The sequence below is a fragment of the Microcaecilia unicolor genome, chromosome 6 (genome assembly GCF_901765095.1).
Source record: "Microcaecilia unicolor chromosome 6, aMicUni1.1, whole genome shotgun sequence".
Lineage (NCBI taxonomy): Eukaryota > Metazoa > Chordata > Amphibia > Gymnophiona > Siphonopidae > Microcaecilia > Microcaecilia unicolor.
The window spans coordinates 150,895,254-150,915,722 of NC_044036.1; the positions used below are offsets into that span (position 1 = coordinate 150,895,254).

At 44.7% G+C, this 20,469-nt stretch overlaps 1 protein-coding gene across 1 annotated transcript in view; it reads left to right on the top strand.

Annotated features, from left to right (window-relative positions):
* The window catches only part of ADAMTS9 (ADAM metallopeptidase with thrombospondin type 1 motif 9), a 273,702-nt gene that overhangs the window by 128,505 nt on the left and 124,728 nt on the right, over nucleotides 1-20,469 (top strand). The window contains 4 exon segments of the mRNA XM_030205247.1: nucleotides 3,886-4,050; nucleotides 9,223-9,342; nucleotides 13,777-13,866; nucleotides 18,841-19,008. Of these exon segments, the coding sequence (XP_030061107.1) occupies nucleotides 3,886-4,050; nucleotides 9,223-9,342; nucleotides 13,777-13,866; nucleotides 18,841-19,008 (543 nt within the window).

A 20,469-nucleotide genomic window follows, 5' to 3' on the forward strand; every position in this document is an offset into this window, starting at 1 on the left:
GACCTGGATTGGCCACTGTCGGAGACAGGCTGCCGGGCTAGATGGACCTTTGGTCTGACCCAGTGTAGCGATGCTTATGTCTTATGACTGTAAAGGGAGTGTGGCCATGAGAGGAATGTGGGCAAGTTGGAGATGTTAAGCAAATTTATGCACGTTGTTATAGAATTCGAGGGAACGCTGATATATAGAGCAGGTGTTCAAGTGGCGTAAGTGGCCACACCTAAATGTAGGCATGTTCCTCAGCCCTATGTTCTATTCTATACACCACAGCTAAATTTAGGCGCGTTATATAGAAGAGCGCTAAGTGCTTTTTTCAGACACATCTATATTTTAACTGAGTAATGAGCCGATCAGTGATGATAACAACCAATTATCATCACTAATTGGCAATAATTGGAATTTACGTGCCCTTTTTTTGGGCTTATTTGAAAAAGAGGTGTGTGTAAATCTTAACAGGTGTTAAGGCGGTTAGCTTAGCAGAGTTTAAGAAAGGTTTGGACGGCTTCCTGAAGGAAAAGGCCTAGAATGTTATTAAATGGATGTAGGGAAAAATCCACTATTCCTGGGACAAGCAGTACAAAATGCTTTGCTCCGTGGATCTTGTCAGGTGATTGTGACCTGGATTGGCCACTGTCAAAGACAGGGTGCTGGGTTAGATGGACCTTTGGTCTGACCCAGTGTGGCGATGCTTATGTCTTATGTCTGTAAAGGGAGTGTGGCCATGAGAGGAAGGTGGGCAAGTTGGAGATGTTAAGCAAATTTATGTACGTTGTTATAGAATTCGAGGAAACACGGATATATAGAGCAGGTGTTCAAGTGGCGTAAGTGGCCACACCTAAATGTAGGCATGTTCCCCAGCCCTATGTTCTATTCTATACACCACAGCTAAATTTAGGCGCGTTATATAGAAGAGCGCTAAGTGCTTTTTTCAGACACATCTATATTTTAGATACCATTTACAGAATCTTACCCTAACCGGTTAAATGCCGCTGAATGTCAGGGGCCGGGTCACATAGCGGGGTTTAACGAGGTAAGAGCTTCACCTGCTCAGTTAAACCCTTTTGAATATCAGGCCCTCCGTTTATATAATACATGCGTGTTGGGATTTGTGCTGAAATTTTATCAAGACATATAAATACTATACTATATTAGAGACCTGCATGGGAACGGGCTTTGCGGGAATCCCCTCTGAGGCGGTGGGATTCCCGTGGGGACGGAAGCAATTCTGCGGGGTTCTCATGGGGACAGAAGCAGTTTCTGCAGGGTTCCCGTGGAAGTGTAAGGTGCACCTGCGCCAGCCTTTCACCTACCAAGTTCTTTGAGTGCTGCCTCCTCCTCCTCTTTGCTTTAACAGCATAGATGGAGGTCTATAAAATAATGAGTGGAGTTGAACGGGTAGATGTGAAGCATCTGTTTACGCTTTCCAAAAATACTAGGACTAGGGGGCATGCGATGAAGCTACAATGTAGTAAATTTAAAACGAATCGGAGAAATTTTTCCTCACTCGACATGTAATTAAACTCTGGAATTCGTTGCCAGAGAATGTGGTAAAGGCGGTTAGCTTAGCAGAGTTAAAAAAAAGGTTTGGACGGCTTCCTAAAGGAAAAGTCCATAGACCGTTATTAAATGGACTTGGGGAAAATCCACTATTTCTGGGATAAGCAGTATAAAATATTTTGTACTTTTTTGGAATCTTGCCAGGTATTTGTGACCTGGATTGGCCACTGTTGGAAACAGGATGCTGGGCTTGATGGACCTTTGGTCTTTCCCAGTATGGCAATATTTATGAACTTATGTACTTATGTAAGTCTTCCATTCATCCTCTCTGCTCCCAGACAGATGTGCAGGCCTCATCTCTGACACAAGCATGAACATCAGAGGTTACCTGACCTACTGGCACATGCATGTGGCGATCTCTTAACACACAGTGCCAACGAATCAGAGACAAGGCTTACATGTGAGCACCAGAGTGTTCCAAGTTCGAGCTTCTGTTCCTTCCTCACCTGCAGTGCTGCGGGTTTTTTTTTTTTTTTAGGCACCATTAAATTCCAGCAGGGATGGGTTAGATTTCTGTCCCCAATGCTATTCTGTATACTATACTGCACTATAAAGGGTTTGTATACCGATCGCATCCTCCAGAAGGTTTGCTGTGGTTAGCAATTCGAGTCTCTTTAGTGGAATATACAAATCATACAGCACACTTATTATTATTATTATTTATTGCATTTGTACCCCACATTATCCCACCTATTTGCAGGCTCAATGTGGCTTACAGAGTGTTGTTATGACGTAGTCATGACAGGATTAGATACAATCAGTGATAAGCAGAGATTGGATGAGGAATTAGAGAAGAAGGTGATAGATAGGGTAGTGTTAAAGGTGTATTTTGGTATCTGGGAGGGTTGGTGTGGTGTGGTCAACAATGTAGTTGAAAGTATAATACTTTATACAGAATTTACAAAAAATGACATTGGGACGTCCTGCTCATAATGTCCAAACCCCCCCCCCCCCCCAAAAAAAAAAAATGTCCATCGAACAGCCATTTTCAAACAGGAAAAACGTTGGGATTAGCAAGCACTTAATTGACAGTAATTAGGAGTTACGCGTGGATCTACCTTGCGCTCTGTTCTGTAACATGTGTGCCTAAACGTCATAGCACACAACTCCAAAGGGTACATGAGTAGGTCATGGACGTTTCCAGAATTTAGGACTCTCTGCAGAGTGCCCGCAACAAAATACTACATTACTACGGATCATCCTGGTACCTTACTTTGGGTGAAACATTATCATTGCAGCTACTTATCAGTAGTGCTAGATGAGTGAAGGGTCGAGGCTTGATGTTATAGTGGTTGAGTTTTCAGGGGGGGGGGGTTCTGGAGCATGTCCGGGTTTATTTTTGACATGGTAGTTTGGGGGTAAGGTGTCTTACCTTGTTAATTCATAGTATTAGTGAATGAGAAGGAGAGTTTTTTTATACCATTCGTTTTTCTCATATAGTTATGAGTTTTTACACATGTTTTTTTTGCTCTCTTTTTCTCTTTCACTGGAACCAATGATATTACTCTACTCCTGAATATAATAGTGGATTTAGCATTATTTGCAGTGTTTTCCCTATTAGGAGCTTTGAGGTCCCCTATTGGTTAATTTGCTAGTACGGATCTCTGTGATTTTCCTTGCATTACAAGGACAGACACCTGCAAAACTTTAGTTTCAAACTTTTTTTTTTTGAGATTTAGAATTTACCTTACTTTGGGTGCCATTCATTGAATCTGGCCCTAAGCGTGAAGCTGGGCACCCAGTTTTATAGAACTAGCGGGTAAGTGTCTTGCCTAAAGTCAGAAAGAGCATCAGTGAGATTTGAACCCTGATTTTCCTGGTTCTTAATCCACTGCTTCAACCCTTTAGCACAGCAGCACAAGTTGCCCTTCTTTTCCATTAACATAAATCCTTGGAAAGTAATGAGTTACTTGGAGCAGTTCTAACATTGGAGTGAAACATTGTGAACACTGTACCCTCTAAGCTGAGTGGGAGTCCTCCAATCGCATTGCTGCCAGTAGGGGGCGGTGCTTCAATGTTGTGTTTTCAATCACTAAGGACAGACAGGTTCCCTGGAGTCCTGCAGAGCTTGCCTGTCCCTCACTATTGAAAATGTGATAGTGAAACAGCACCCCCTAGTGGCAGGACTGTAAATGGAGGACTTCCACTCAAAAAGAACAGTGATTGTGAGTCGTGAAGAATTTAGGCCCTCTATTCAAGTGTTTTGCTGTCAACACAGTGAAAGAACCTAATGAAATTAGAGTCTGTTGAGACAACCCTTGTTTATAACAGCCATATCTTCTCTAAAAAAAGGTAGGTTTAAATTAATGTTCTTGTGATTTTTTCCAGTGTTTGGTAACCTGTGGAAAGGGCCATACTCATCGGCAGGCCTGGTGCCAGTTTGGAGAAGAACGACTGAGTGACAGATTTTGTGATTCGGAGACAAAGCCAGAGTCTGTGCAAATATGTCAGCAACAGGAATGTACATCTTGGCAAGTTGGACCATGGGGGCAGGTATTGTAATAGATAAACCTCCAGATTCTGCTGTAAATATCTAGTTTCCTTTGACTGGATATTAGTCTGTGGCTTTAAAATCAGTGGCTAAATTAGTCAGATAAAGTCAACTGGTTAATTTTACGAGAGTTTGTTTTTTCCTGACCAGAGTTAACTGGTAAGCTTTTACTGGTAGAACTAGAGAACATGAATTGAGGTTGAAGGGCGGCAGACTCAGGAGTAATGTCAGGAAGTATTTTTTCACGGAAAGGATGGTGGGTATGTGGAATGCCATCCTGCAGGAGGTGGTGGAGATGAAAACGGTAATGGAATTCTAACGTTCGTGGGATAAACACAAAGGAATCCTGTTTAGAAGGAATGGATCCACGGAATCTTAGCGGAGATTGGGTGGCGACGCTGGTAATTGGGAAGCAAAACCGGTGCTGGGCAGACTTCTACGGTCTATGCCCTGATAGTGACTGAATAGATAGGGATGGGCTTGTGTATAAATTTTAAGGGGCTTCGACGTTAGCTTCAGAACTTAGTACAAAAACAGTACTGGGCGGACTTCTATGGTCTGTGCCCTGAGAAAGGCAAAGACAAATCAAACTTGGGTATACATATAAAGTATCACATACCATGTAAAATGAGTTTATCTTGTTGGGCAGACTGGATGGACCATAAAATTTACTTTGCTCAGTCGTTCTTCTCCAAACTGGCACCAGGCCTGACGATGTGTATGGCCCTTTCCACAGCGAAGTAAATTTTATGGTTCTCATCGATTGGTCTAAGTGGAGCTGTCATTGGAATATATATCCTGGATACATTGAGGTGTTGCTAGGATTTGAATATAAGAAGGTGGTGTAACCTGTTGGGTTGTACCTTGTAAGACTATTGTGGACAACACGATGTATGGGACACTATTATATTATGAAGTCCAGATGATTGTTGTTTAAGGAGATTTGATGGGGAGAATGTGAAATTTATTTGTTTGAAAGTATGTATGCAATGATATGTTAATTAATAAATAACAATGAAGGATTGTATATTGGTACATGTTTAAATATAGTAAAAGATATAAAATTAGTCAAATTGATGTGTGTATGATACATGTGACTAATTAAAAGTGAGTGTAACCCTTGTAGTGATAGAAAGAGTGCATAGATTTAAGCGCACTGGGCCATATTGTAGAAAAAGGCGCCTAATTTTGGAATGCCCATGAAACACCCATTTCCATGCCCATAACAATGCCCCCTTTCGCCTCTGCGCATTAGAAGTTTGGCGCACATCGTTACAGAATATTCTTAACAAGATGTGCGCCTCAATTCTAATCTGTGCTCATTATTGCTTGTTAAGTGCTGTTATCAGCGCTCATTGGCTTGTTACGCCAATTAAGTTACACGCGGTGTTATGGAATCCGCATCTTAGTGTGTGAATAATACCCACAGTTAGCCCGTGAGTGTGATAACCATGACTGCACTGGCATGTGGTTACTGCATAGTCTGTTACAGGGTGGGAAATGGGGGGGGGGGGGTTATTGGTGGGGAATAGGCATGGACTGCCATTGCAAGTAATGCATGGTACTGTACTGTGTGCGCATTGTCACCTGTGCAATTAGCAGCAGTGTGTTCACCACCACTTAATAGAAGGTGCTAAGTGCATCCATGCAAATAGTGCACACACATAATACAAGTTAACTCACTTCTCCACACCGTAACTGTATGGGGATGCGCTGGGAATGTCCGCAACAGCACAAAGCCTTGCACTTACTGTGCTTGGAGTTTTGCATTTAATACAGAGTAAGGGCCAGGTTTAGTAAATTGCGGTCAAAGTTAAGATCCCGGAAAAATCTACATTAAGCGCTATTCCATTAAGGGCGCTGTCCAGGCTGAGTGTCTTTTATAGAATAGTGTTTAGAGCTGATTGCCACACCCAGCCTTGGACACAAGGACTTGTGCCAGCCGAAACCTGGTGTAAATCCTGGCGCCCCAGTTGGGCGTGTAACCCCGATGTTCTACAACAGTGCACCTAAATATTTGGAATGCCCCTGACCTGCCTATGTCCCCCTCAAGCGCACGCCCCCTTATGGGCTGTACACGAGACGCTTTGGGTGTATAATGATATGGAATAGCATATAGGCACATGCGCATATAAATCTAAATTAGTGACAATTTCCAATTAATGTCAATAATTGATTGTTAGCACGCGGTATCCAGGTAGTACTTCTAATTTGACGTGCGTTGTACACGAGTAGGTGCCTACGCATCTTAGTAAAAGGGCCCATTAATTAGATTGAGGCACCACAGAGCGGTAGGTCACTGATGCTCTTCTGTACGCGCAGCCATTTGAAAAAGTAAAGTAAAGTAGCGGCCACTGCAATTAAATCAATCGATCTAATTTTAATCTGAAATGAGTGAAGGAAAAGAAATGAAGGGGTTGATATTCAGCCGTTTCGCATTGTTCCCAGGTATTCAATGCTGAGCCATGTCAGGGGTTTATTGACTGATTGATTGATTTATAAAACTTTATATACCTTCTTCTTGGCAGCAGGGGCGTAGCTACGGGGGCCTGGGCCCCCGCAAATTTCGTCCGGGCCCCTGGTTTGGCTGGCAGGGGTCCCCAACCCCTGCCAGCCGAAGACTTCTTCAGCACCGGTCTCCAGCGCAGCTGCTTTCGCTGCCCTGCTCTTCTCTCTTCTTGCTCCTCCTGTGCACGCTGACGCTCCTTTACGTGAAACTGAGAAGGAGCGTCAGCGTGCACAGGACAGGAGGAGCAAGAAGAAGGCAAGGCAGCGAACACGGCTGTGCCCGAGACTGGCGCTGAAGAAGTCTTTGGCTGGCGAGGGTTGGGGACCCCCACCAGCAAAGGTATTTGTTTGCGAGGCAAGGCGTGGCGGTGGGGGGGGGGGGGGGCGGTGAGGAGGGGCGGTGGGGGGGTGGCGGGGCAGCACTCAAAATGTACCCCCAACCTCGGGCTCTGGCCCCCTCCCACCATAAGGTCTGGCTACGCCCCTGCTTGGCAGACAATTGCTGTTCAATATGGTGAACAGTACAATCAAATAATAAAAGTGCATAAATAAAACACATAAAATCAGAATTTAAAATGTGAGGAAAAAATGGGTGTATGCGGCCGGCTTTCTCCTGTGCAGTTAAGTGTGATATTCAGCAGTTAACCACCTAAGTGACACAGAATAAAGACAGGACTGATTTTTATGGATCCAATTTAAATGCTAAACATAGGGCCCTGTTTACTGTGTTTTTAGTGCGTGCTAAACACTAGAGTCGCCCATATGTTCCTGTGGGTGACTTAGAGGGGCATAATCGAACGAAAACGTCTATCTCCATGGGCGTTTATCTCCGAGAACGGGTCCGTGAAGGGGCGGACCGAACCGTATTTTCGAAAAAAATAGACGTCCATGTTTTATTCGACAATTTGTGAGCTGGGCGTTTTTGTTTTTCAGCGATAATGGAAAATGAAAGCGCCCAGCTCAAAAACGAATAAATCCAAGGCATTTGTTCGTGGGAGGGGCCAGGATTCGTAGTGCACTGGTCCCGCTCACATGCCAGGACACCAACTGGGCACCCTAGGGGGCACTTTTACAAAAACAAAAAAAAAAGGTAAAAGAGCTCCCAGGTGCATAGCACCCTTCCCTTGTGTGTTGAGCCCCCCAAATCCCCCTCAAAACCCACTGCCCACAAGTCTACACCATTACTATAGCCCTAAGGGGTGAAGGGGGGCACCTACATGTGGGTACAGTGGGTTTGGGGGGGGGGGTTGGACGACTAAGCATTAAGCAGCACAATTGTAACAGGTAGGGGGGATGGGCCTGGGTCCACCTGCCTGAAGTCCACTGCACCCCCTAACAACTGCTCCAGGGACCTGCATACTGCTGCCAGGGAGGTGGGTATGACATTTGAGGGTGAAAATAAAAAGTTGTGAAACATCATTTTTTTGTGGTGGGAGGGGGTTAGTGACCACTGGGGGAGTCAGGGGAGGTCATCCCTGATTCCCTCTGGGGGTAATCTGGTCATTTAGGGCACTTTTTGGGGCCTTATTTGTGAAAAAACAGGGTCCAGGAAAAGTGCCCTAAATTCTAGCTACAAACGCATACTTTTTTTCCATTATCGGCGAAAGGCGCCCATCTCTGTTCGGGTGATAACCATGCCCCAGTCTCGCCTTCACCACGCCTCCGACACGCCCCCGTCAACTTTGTACGCTTCCGCGATGGAGTGCAGTTGAAAACGTCCAAGTTCTGCTTTCGATTATACCGCGTTATTCGTTTTTGTGAGATAAACGTCCATCTCCCGATTTAGGTCGGAACTTGGGAGTTTTTCTCGTTCGATTATAAGCAGGTTAGCGTTTAGCGGGTGCTAATCATTAGCATGCGCTAAAAACGTTAGCGCAGCTTAGTAAACAGGGCCCAAAGACAGATAAGTGCTGAATATTGGCATGAAACACATAAATGCTGACTCCGCCTCCCCTGACTGCCTACGAAATAGCTAGTTTTGTGTTTATTATTTATTTATTTTAAAAACTTACATACCACTTATGACTAAGTGGTTTCCATAAAGAAACATTCATAATAAAATAAACACAATAGTAAATAAACAGCAATAACTTTATATTGTCACTTCACAGCCAAATGGTAGTGATATTCAGCAGCAATAACTGGTAAAGTGCCGCAGAATATCACTGGATAGTCCGGCGCAAGCAATTTAACAGGCCAGAAGCTGTTTCCGACTGGTTAAATTGCTTTGATTATTGACCCTGAAATGTTTAAAATTTATGATGGTGCAAACCATTTGACTTGAAGGGGAGTTGGGATGGGACTTGATATACAGCCTTTCTGTGGTTACAGTCAAAGCAGTTTACAACTACATTCAAAGTGGTTTATATTTATTTTATTTGTATCCCACATTTTCCCACCTATTTGCAGGCTCAATGTGGCTTACATAGTACCGATATAGTGTATACAGGTACTTATTTGTACCTGGGGCAATGGAGGGTTAAATTACTTTGCCCAGAGTCACAAGGACCTGCAGTGGGAATTGAACCCAGTTCCCCAGGATTAAAGTCCACTGCACTAACCACTAGACTACTCCTTTTTTTTTAATGGTCCAAGTCCGGTATAGTGTACAGACGTGATGCCAGCATTGAACACTTGTTCACCAGACTAATTCCATTTATTTCCAGTGTACAGCACCATGTGGGCAGGGCTACCACATCCGAGCAGTGAAATGTGTAGCAGGAGCCTACGGGACTGTGGTAGACGACAGTGAGTGCAATGCTGCTACGAAACCCACCGATACACAAGTAAGAATTTATTTATTTATTTGTTACGTTTGTATCCCACATTTTCCCACCTATTTGCAGCCTCAATGTGACTTACATAGTACCGAAGAGGCGTTCGCCATCTCCGGTACATAAACAGTTACAAGGAGTTTTTGTGGTCGATTAAGGTGCATGTGTGGTAGACACATTAGGAATCATAGAGAGGGAGAGTTATGCAGAGTCTGTAACAAGCTTTGGTTTCATTGTGTTGCAGGGTTTAGGTAATTAGGTTGGGTCGGTAGGGTATGCCTTTTTGAACAGGTAGGTTTTTAGTGATTTCCGGAAATTTAGGTGGTGGTATGTTGTTTTCACGGCTTTTGGTAATGCGTTCCACAGTTGTGTGCTTATATAGGAGAAGCTGGATGCAGCTTGGGTAGTGGAGATTTAGGTATGTTTGTGTTGTTCGTGTTGTTTCTTGTTGGTAGGTCTATGAGGTCTGTCATGTAGCCCACGGCTTCACCGTAGATAATTTTATGGACCAGAGTGCAGATTTTGAAAGCAATACGTTCTTTGATTGGTAACCAATGTAGTTTTTCTCGGAGGGGTTTAGCGCTTTCGAATCACGTTTTTCCAAATATAAGCCTGGCTGCTGTGTTTTGAGCAGTCTGAAGTTTCTTTATGAGTTGTTCTTTGCATCCCGTGTAAATTCCATTGCAATAGTCTGCATGGCTTAGTACCATGATTGTATCAGGCTGCGAAATGTTTCCCTCAGGAAGAATGGTTTCACGCGTTTGAGTTTCCACATTGAGTGGAACATTTTCTTAGTTGTGGAGTTAACTTGACTCTCAAGTGTAAGGCTGTGGTCGATAGTAACGCCAAGGATTTTCAGGCTGTCCGAGACAGGGAGGGTATGGTCTGGGGTGTTTATACCTGTGGGTTTGTACTTATTGTGTCGGGATGAGATGATGAGACATTGTGTTTTGTCCGCCTTTTCTCTCCTCTGCCTCTTCGAATAGCGGTCATTTATCGTCCCCCTGATAAGTCCCTTTCATCCTTTCTCAGTGACTTTGACGCCTGGCTTGCCTTCTTCCATGATCCTTCCTCCCCCTCTCTCATCCTTGGTGACTTTAATATTCCTGCTAATGATCCTTCCAACTCTTATATTTCCAAGTTACTTGCTTTAACGTCGTCCTTTAATCTCCAACTATGCTCCACCTCTCCCACTCATCAAAATGGTCACTGTCTTGATCTCATCTTCTCCTCCAACTGTTCACCTTCTAGTTTCCTTGCCTCTGATCATCCCTCCTCTGATCACCATCTTATAACTTTCACACTTAAATCTCCTCCCTCCCAGTCCCGTCCTATCCTATCTAATTTATCTAGGAATCTTCACGATATTGACCCTTCATCTCTATCCTCCCATGTTTCAAACCTCCTCTCTACTGTGGCACCATCCACGTCTGTCAACGAGGCTGTTTCTTCTTACAACAATACTCTATCCTCTGCCTTAGACACTCTTGCACCTTTGATGACCCGCCCTGTAAGGCGTACAAAACCCCAACCTTGGCTGACTTCTAATATCCGCTACCTACGTTCCTGTACCCGCTCCGCCGAACGCCTCTGGCGGAAATCTCGGGCCCTTGCTGATTTCTTACACTTTAAGTTCATGCTGACCTCCTTCCAATCTGCTCTTTTACGTGCCAAACAGGATTATTATATCCAACTGACCAACTCTCTTGGCTCTAATCCTCGACTTCTCTTCACCACATTGAACTCTCTCCTCAAGTTGCCCCCTCCCCCAACTCCCCCTTCATTATCTCCTCAGACCCTTGCTGAATTCTTTCACAACAAGGTTCAAAAGATAAACCTTGCTTTCTCTACCTCACCAGCTCTCCCTCCACTAGTCCGTTCCCCTCTCTCTCCTTCCCCTCATTCCCTTTCCTCCTTTCCTGAAGTTACTATTGAGGAAACTACACTTCTCCTTTCTTCCTCAAAATGTACCACCTGTTCCTCTGATCCCATTCCCACCCACCTTCTTAATGCCATCTCTCCTACTCTTATTCCTTTTATCTGTCACATTCTCAACCTCTCACTTTCCACTGCGACTGTCCCTGCTGCCTTTAAACATGCTGTGGTCACACCTCTCCTTAAGAAGCCTTCACTTGACCCTACTTGCCCCTCTAATTACCGACCCATCTCCCTCCTTCCTTTTCTCTCCAAATTACTTGAGCGTGCTGTTCACCGCCGCTGCCTTGATTTTCTCTCCTCACATGCTATTCTTGACCCATTACAATCTGGTTTTCGCCCTCTCCACTCAACCGAAACTGCGCTTACTAAAGTCTCCAATGACCTATTACTGGCTAAATCCAGAGGTCAATATTCCATCCTCATTCTTCTTGATCTTTCCGCTGCTTTTGACACTGTCGATCACAGCATACTTCTCGATACCCTGTCCTCACTTGGATTCCAGGGCTCTGTCCTTTCCTGGTTCTCTTCCTACCTCTCCCTCCACACCTTTAGTGTTCACTCTGGTGGATCCTCTTCTACTTCTATCCCTCTGCCTGTCGGCGTACCTCAGGGTTCTGTTCTTGGTCCCCTCCTCTTTTCTATCTACACTTCTTCCCTTGGTTCATTAATCTCATCCCATGGCTTTTCCTACCATCTCTATGCTGATGACTCCCAAATCTACCTTTCTACCCCTGATATCTCACCTTGCATCCAAACCAAAGTTTCAGCGTGCTTGTCTGACATTGCTGCCTGGATGTCTCAACGCCACCTGAAATTAAATATGACCAAAACCGAGCTTCTCATTTTCCCCCCCAAACCCACCTCCCCGCTCCCCCCGTTTTCTATTTCTGTTGATGGCTCTCTCATTCTCCCTGTCTCCTCAGCTCGAAACCTTGGGGTCATCTTTGACTCTTCTCTCTCCTTCTCTGCTTATATCCAGCAGACCGCCAAGACCTGTCGTTTCTTTCTTTACAACATTCGTAAAATCCGCCCCTTTCTTTCCGAGCACTCTACCAAAACCCTCATCCACACCCTTGTCACCTCTCGTTTAGACTACTGCAATCTGCTTCTTGCTGGCCTCCCACTTAGTCACCTCTCCCCTCTCCAGTCGGTTCAAAACTCTGCTGCCCGTCTCATCTTCCGCCAGGGTCGCTTTACTCATACTACCCCTCTCCTCAAGACCCTTCACTGGCTCCCTATCCGTTTTCGCATCCTGTTCAAACTTCTTCTACTAACCTGTAAATGTATTCACTCTGCTGCTCCCCAGTATCTCTCCACACTCGTCCTTCCCTACACCCCTTCCCGTGCACTCCGCTCCATGGATAAATCCTTCTTATCTGTTCCCTTCTCCACTACTGCCAACTCCAGACTTCGCGCCTTCTGTCTCGCTGCACCCTACGCCTGGAATAAACTTCCTGAGCCCCTACGTCTTGCCCCATCCTTGGCCACCTTTAAATCTAGACTGAAAGCCCACCTCTTTAACATTGCTTTTGACTCGTAACCACTCGCCTCCACCTACCCTCCTCTCTTCCTTCCCGTTCACATTAATTGATTTGATTTGCTTACTTTATTTATTTTTTGTCTATTAGATTGTAAGCTCTTTGAGCAGGGACTGTCTTTCTTCTATGTTTGTGCAGCGCTGCGTATGCCTTGTAGCGCTATAGAAATGCTAAATAGTAGTAGTAGTAGTAATAAATGCATTTGCCCACAAATAATCCATCTTGAGAAGTGCTACTAACATATAGTAACACAGTAAATGACGGCAGATAAAGACCTGAACGGTCCATCCAGTCTGAGGCACAGTAGGTGGCTTCTAAGCCGCGGCCAAGTTATTTTACTGGCGACAAAGAAACTGGCAGCCAATTTGTGTAACTCTGGTTTAACTTCCAAAGATTTAAAATGCAACAAACAATGTTCTGCTTTAAGGGGTTATTCCACCCCAGTCCTCTGTTGTATAGTCTGCAAAATCTCTTTCTAAAAATCTTGTACTTTGGGGCATGTCCACCAGATGTGATACAAGGTGCCCAGTTCTCCACCTCTTATCTCTACTGAGTCTAATGTGTCCACACTATGAATCCCACATCTAGTGGTCACTCTTTGGTGATGACTGAAATTCCTTCTTCGCCAGGGGTTTGTGAGAGCTGCCTCTGTATCCTCCCGGGCTCCAGGTGAAGAAGCTGGATCAAAGAACTCAGCCCTGTTTCTCTGCATAGTGGTGCACTATACTTCTAGACAGACCTTCCAGCTAGCCAAAACATTGGTTTCAGTTCTATTCAATCCTTCTTTTTTAATCTCTTAAAAATGTATCTGTGATAAAGGCTTTTGAACAGCTGTAAAATGAATAATTTGTGCTTTTCTTTATGAGACTGCTTTGGCATTTTAGAGTTTGGTTTCAGAATGTAGCATCTGCAAAATGTTTCTATTTTTAATGAAATGACATTTTTCTAACCTCACTTAATGTTTTTGCAGGACTGTGAAATAGCACCCTGTCCAGAAGTTCCAGAAACAAACAGAATTGCACACAGTGGGACCCAGTGGAGATTTGGATCCTGGACTCCTGTAGGTTCTAACTGGATTTAATATTGCCTTTCTATGGTACAACCAAAGTGCTTTTACATTTATTATAGACGGTCACTTTCTCTGTCCCTAGTGGACTCGCAATCTAAGTCTTTGTACGTGGAGCAGTGAAGGGTTAAGGACCTCTTTTACAAAGGTGCACTAGCGATTCTGGTGCGGCAAATGAGAAGAAGATCATAGGAATTTGAATGGGCTTCCGCTCATTTGCCACGTGGGAATCGCTAGCATGGCTTTGTAAAAGACTTGCCCAGAGTAATAAGGAGCTGCTGTGGGAATTGAACCCAGTTCCCCAGGGTCTCAGCCTACTGCACTAACTGCATTAGTCTACTCCTCCTTGTATGCTTTGGCATGGTTCCCTTTATTGAGGAGACACGTAGCACAATCAAGGCCTGTGCAGCTTTTCTCACAGTATTCATGTCAGTGCGCCAAAACCAGACTAAAGGTGCAGTCGCGGGGGATGAGGTGATAGTTCGTTCCTTAACCCATTCAGTCATTAATCTCTCTGCAAAGAGTGTGACCTAGGTTGGAAGTTTTGAATATCTCTATGATAGACGCACTTGTCCATGAGAAGTGGACCGTGAAAGCTAACAAGTTTCTTCTTTTGGCCATTAATGGTTTACATTTTAGCAAAATCAGTGACTGGAGCATTAGAGATCCATAGTATTAGAACACTCTTTTCAGGCTTGCTGGGAGGAAGTGGTCTTCTTTGGGAGACACTTACAGCTCCGTTGTAGACAGAACATAGATATCGGAATTGGCATATCCAGGTCGGGACATGTCAAATTCCAGTTATTTTAGAAAAAGATTTGGAGGAGTGGCCTCGTAGTTAGAGCACCGGTCTTGCAATCCAGAGGTGGCCAGTTCAAATCCCGCCGCTGCTGCTTGTGATCTTGGGCAAGTCACTTAACCCTCCATTGCCTCAGGTACAAACTTAGATTGTGAGCCCTCCTGGGACAGAGAAATATCCAGTGTACCTGAATGTAACTCACCTTGAGCTACTACTGAAAAAGGTGTGAACAAAATCTAAATAAATAAATACAGGAATAGTTGTGTATACACTGGTTATGTGTGATGGGAGCAACCATTTTACAATTGTCAACATTTGAAACATCAACGGAGGAAACTCAGGAACATAGACATCTAAGTGTCAGCAGTTAGCTGTGTAAGTTGGCATTTTACAACCTAGATGGATAAGTGCTGACACATAGATGTGTATATCTGCCAGTTTGGAAACCTACAGAGGCTGCAATCATACAGCAGTGGCGTAGCTACTATGGGGCCACGGGGGCCTGGCCCCCTGTAGATTTGGCCCTGGACCCCCTGCCGACGACCCTCTCAACCCCAACCCCCGCCAGCTGAAGTCTTCTTCCTTTGTTTGGTTTCCGAGTCTGACGTCCTGCAAGGCTTCGTTCTGTTTCTGTGAGTCTGACGTGCAGGACGTTGTACATGGAGGATGTCAGACTCGGAAACCAAACGAAGGAAGAAGACTTCGGCTGGCAGAGGTCAGGATCCCCCGCCAGCAAAGGTAGGCGACGGCGGGGGCCGAGAGAGTTGTCGGCGGGGGGAGGGGGGGGGGGGGTCAAAGTTGTTCATAATGGTGCTGGCGGCGGCGGGGGGTGTTGGCAATGGTGGGCGGGCAGGTGGGCGGGGGTCAGCAATGGCAGCCGGGGGGGGGGGGGTCGACAGTGCCGGGTGGGGGCTAAAATGTGCCCCCTCACCTCAGGCTCTAGACCCCCCTCCCGCCAAAGTCTGGCTACGCCCCTGTCATACGGTACTATACATTTTGAGGTGAAAAACAAGCACTGGGGGATTAAGGGGTGACCTCCCTGAGTGCTGCCCAAAATAAGCACTTTTATGAAGTTATACGTGCCCAGGAGCAGCTATAAATCCTGACGTTTATCTCGCTGATCATATATATACATTCCCAATCTGAATTGGGGAATACATAGGGAAAAGGGCTAAAACTTGACCCATCTTAGAAGGAAAATCCCAACAGCCACCTGTTTCGCCAAATTGCTTCTTCAGAGGATCTTCCTCGATATTAAATCCTGAACAGGAGCGCAGCATGTTTCCTGTGACATGGATATATTCTAAATTTGTTTTGCACATATGTACCATGAACTTCACAATTGGAAAGACTTTTGAGTTATGTACACAAAATTTGCTAACTGGGGTTTTTTTGACCTATGAATGAACTGTTGCTACATAAGTACATAAGTAGTGCCATACTGGGAAAGACCAAAGGTCCATCTAGCCCAGCATCCTGTCACCGACAGTGGCCAATCCAGGTCAAGGGCACCTGGCACGCTCCCCAAACGTAAAAACATTCCAGACAAGTTATACCTAAAAATGCGGAATTTTTCCAAGTCCATTTAATAGCGGTCTATGGACTTGTCCTTTAGGAATCTATCTAACCCCTTTTTAAACTCCGTCAAGCTAACCGCCCGTACCACGTTCTCCGGTAATGAATTCCAGAGTCTAATTACACGTTGGGTGAAGAAAAATTTTCTCCGATTCGTTTTAAATTTACCACACTGTAGCTTCAACTCATGCCCTCTAGTCCTAGTATTTTTGGATAGCGTGAACAGTCGCTTCACATCCACCCGATCCATTCCACTCATTATTTTATACACTTCTATCATATCTCCCCTCAGCCGTCTCTTCTCCAAGCTGAAAAGCCCTAGCCTTCTCAGCCTCTCTTCATAGGAAAGTCGTCCCATCCCCACTATCATTTTCGTCGCCCTTCGCTGTACCTTTTCCAATTCTACTATATCTTTTTTGAGATACGGAGACCAGTACTGAACACAATACTCCAGGTGCGGTCGCACCATGGAGCGATACAACGGCATTATAACATCCGCACACCTGGACTCCATACCCTTCCTAATAACACCCAACATTCTATTCGCTTTCCTAGCCGCAGCAGCACACTGAGCAGAAGGTTTCAGCGTATCATCGACGACGACACCCAGATCCCTTTCTTGATCCGTAACTCCTAACGCGGAACCTTGCAAGACGTAGCTATAATTCGGGTTCCTCTTACCCACATGCATCACTTTGCACTTGTCAACATTGAACTTCATCTGCCACTTGCACGCCCATTCTCCCAGTCTCGCAAGGTCCTCCTGTAATCGTTCACATTCCTCCTGCGACTTGACGACCCTGAATAATTTTGTGTCATCGGCGAATTTAATTACCTCACTAGTTATTCCCATCTCTAGGTCATTTATAAATACATTAAAAAGCAACGGACCCAGCACAGACCCCTGCGGGACCCCACTAACTACCCTCCTCCACTGAGAATACTGGCCACGCAATCCTACTCTCTGCTTCCTATCTTTCAACCAGTTCTTAATCCATAATAATACCCTACCTCCGATTCCATGACTCTGCAATTTCTTCAGGAGTCTTTCGTGCGGCACTTTGTCAAACGCCTTCTGAAAATCCAGATATACAATATCAACCGGCTCCCCATTGTCCACATGTTTGCTTACCCCCTCAAAAAAATGCATTAGATTGGTGAGGCAAGACTTCCCTTCACTAAATCCGTGCTGACTTTGTCTCATCAGTCCATGTTTTTGTATATGCTCTGCAATTTTATTCTTAATAATAGCCTCCACCATCTTGCCCGGCACCGACGTCAGACTCACCGGTCTATAATTTCCCGGATCTCCTCTGGAACCTTTCTTAAAAATCGGAGTAACATTGGCTACCCTCCAGTCTTCCGGTATTACACTCGATTTTAGGGACAGATTGCATATTTCTAACAGTAGCTCCGCAAGTTCATTTTTTAGTTCTATTAATACTCTGGGATGAATACCATCAGGTCCCGGTGATTTACTACTCTTCAGCTTGCTGAACTGACCCATTACATCCTCCAAGGTTACAGAGAATTTGTTTAGTTTCTCCGACTCCCCCGCTTCAAATATTCTTTCCGGCACCGGTGTCCCCCGGTGCTAAAGAGGAAGTTTTCCGTGCCCGTTACAATTAAGGGCTCTGGGCATATTGTTCTTGCAACTTCTGAGGTCTTTTTTCCCCCAAAGGTGTAAGAGTGGTGAACTTTTGGTGTCCACTCTTGGTTGAAGTGTTGCACTTATTTCTGAGTGGACCTCTATGGCCTTTTTGTTTCTACTAATTGTCCTTACACCTTCCTAATAGCTGCATGCCAAGCGATTTAGGAACACTCCCCACCCAATATTCAAAACTATTTAACCAGCCAGGAACAAATCCTGGCCGGTTAAATAGAATTTAACCGCCTAACCATGGATATTCAGCACCAAAATGGCTATGTTGAATGGTGAAAATAGGTTAGCACTGAATATTGGCATAACTGGTTAACTTTTTAGCTGCCAAAATAAACCCGGATATTCAGCGCCAGTCTCCGAACATGGCCTGGCATTGAATATCGGGATTTAATGCCGGTGGCCGACAGCAAACACGCTGCCCATCGCCATGCTGAATATTGGGCCCACTGTTTATGGAATAGCACCTGACGTAGGTAACTGCCAATTATTGGTGCCCATCATATGCATGAGTGCATATAAATTAGGTGCATGCTTGGCACCTAAATTTAGGTATCTTACATATGGTAATTCATAGGTTAATTCACATCAGATAGATTTTATCAAGGAAGTGAAATCATGTGAATGAATCAGTGAAAATCCGCCTAGGCAGGGGAACACTGAGATCCCACGGAAATCAGACAGACAGAGTAACAGGAAGTGAGAAATAGACCAGGCTGAACAGGAACAAATGAGGAAACTTCTAAGGATGGTAAAACATTTATTGGTGAAGACTCGACACAGAACCGTGTTTCGGCCTGCTTCAGGAGTACTCCTGTTACTATCTGCATGTGGATGAATGTCATCCTTAGTTTTCATGTTATTCGCATTTAGGATGCTTCTCTTGGCCCCAGGCATTGTTTGATTTCATATTATTACTGTGATTCTTTTCAAGTGCTCAGCAACGTGTGGGAAAGGTATGAGGATGAGATATGTGAGCTGTCGGGATGATCAAGGTTCTGTGGCTGATGAAGACACATGTTCTCGCATCCCAAAGCCATCAGCAACTGAAGCATGTAGTGTTACAACGTGTGAACGATGGAAAGCTCTTGACTGGACTTCTGTGAGTAAGAACATTGCCTTCACCCTTTGACTTACATTACTCTTCTTAAATACATGAATTTTCATGTCATGTCGGAAGCATGGAGTAAAAAGAAAGGAAATGGAGAGTAGGACTAAATGGTCAGGTTTCCAAGTGGCAGTAGGTCAATTGTGGAGTACCTCAAGGTCTATACTGGAACCTATACTGTGTAACATATCCATAAGTGATTTGGAAAAATGAGCAATGACAGGAAAGGTGATCCTTAAAGGAGCAGAAGATTGTGAGGAGTTGCAGAAGGGTTCTATGAGACTAGGAGAGTAGACATCTAAGATTAAGATGGGCAAGTGCAAAGTGAAACACATAGGGGAAAATAAATCCAATTACAGGTACAAAAATGCTGAGTTACCACCCACAGAAAAGATCTTGAAGTCATTATGGATAATACATTGAAATTTTCAGCTCAGTATACTGCGGCTGCCAAAAAAGCAGCAACTAGAATGCTGAGGTTATTTGTAAAGGAATGAAGAAAAAAACCAAAAACTGAGGATATCATTCTGCTTCTGTATAGATCCATGGCATGATGAAATCTTGATTATTATGTGTAAGGTCTGGTCACTCTATCTCAAAAAAGATGTAGTGGAAGTAGAAAGAGTTCATAGAAGGGGAGTGTGAGGGGCTTTATAGAACACCGCCCCTCACCCTTAAGAATAGTCCCTTCAGGTGGCCTAAGCCACCTTTGTGAGGGGCTTTATAGAACACTGCCCCTCACCATTAAGAATAGTCCCTCAGGTAGCCTGAACCACCTTAAGATCACTAGTCCCACCCCAGGAGGAAGTGAGCCGGGATGGGGTGGAATCAGAACCAGGAAGTATAAAAGGCAGAGCCAGACTGAGGTTAAGGAGGCCCAGGGAAGGAAGAATGGAAGCCCCAACATATACCTCTATAGCTTATGACCAATGATCATGACCTGGCTGAGGTAAGCCTCTTTTGTTTCCTGATTTGAGACTAGCAAGCCTTGCTCTGAGGTCTGGCTGGAGCCAGACCTGAAACTCGGAGAAAAACTTATAGGCTGCGTTTGGGGTGTGGCAGTCCCACCAGCCACAGACTGTGTTTTGGGCCTGCCAGTCAGAGGCCTGCTTAAGACTGTATTTTGTGAACTACAGAGGTATTTCACCTTGTAATCCTGGCCCTCTGGCGTAACAGGCCTCAGGATTCAGTTAATAAAATATACTGGCTTCCCATAGCAGAAAGACTCAGGTTCAAAGCTGCTTGTTTAGTTTTTCAAATCCTACAGGGCTTCACCTCTGAACTGCTGACTAAGACCGCTTTGTTCTATCTATTCCAGTCTAACAGACTGAAACAACAACCGATGCTAGCATCACCGTTCCAAAAGACAATTAGAAATCAGAAGATTTTCAGCTCTCTATTCCCCGTACTTGGAGTCAAAATATGGAACTCTCTACCTATTCCCATCAAAACAGA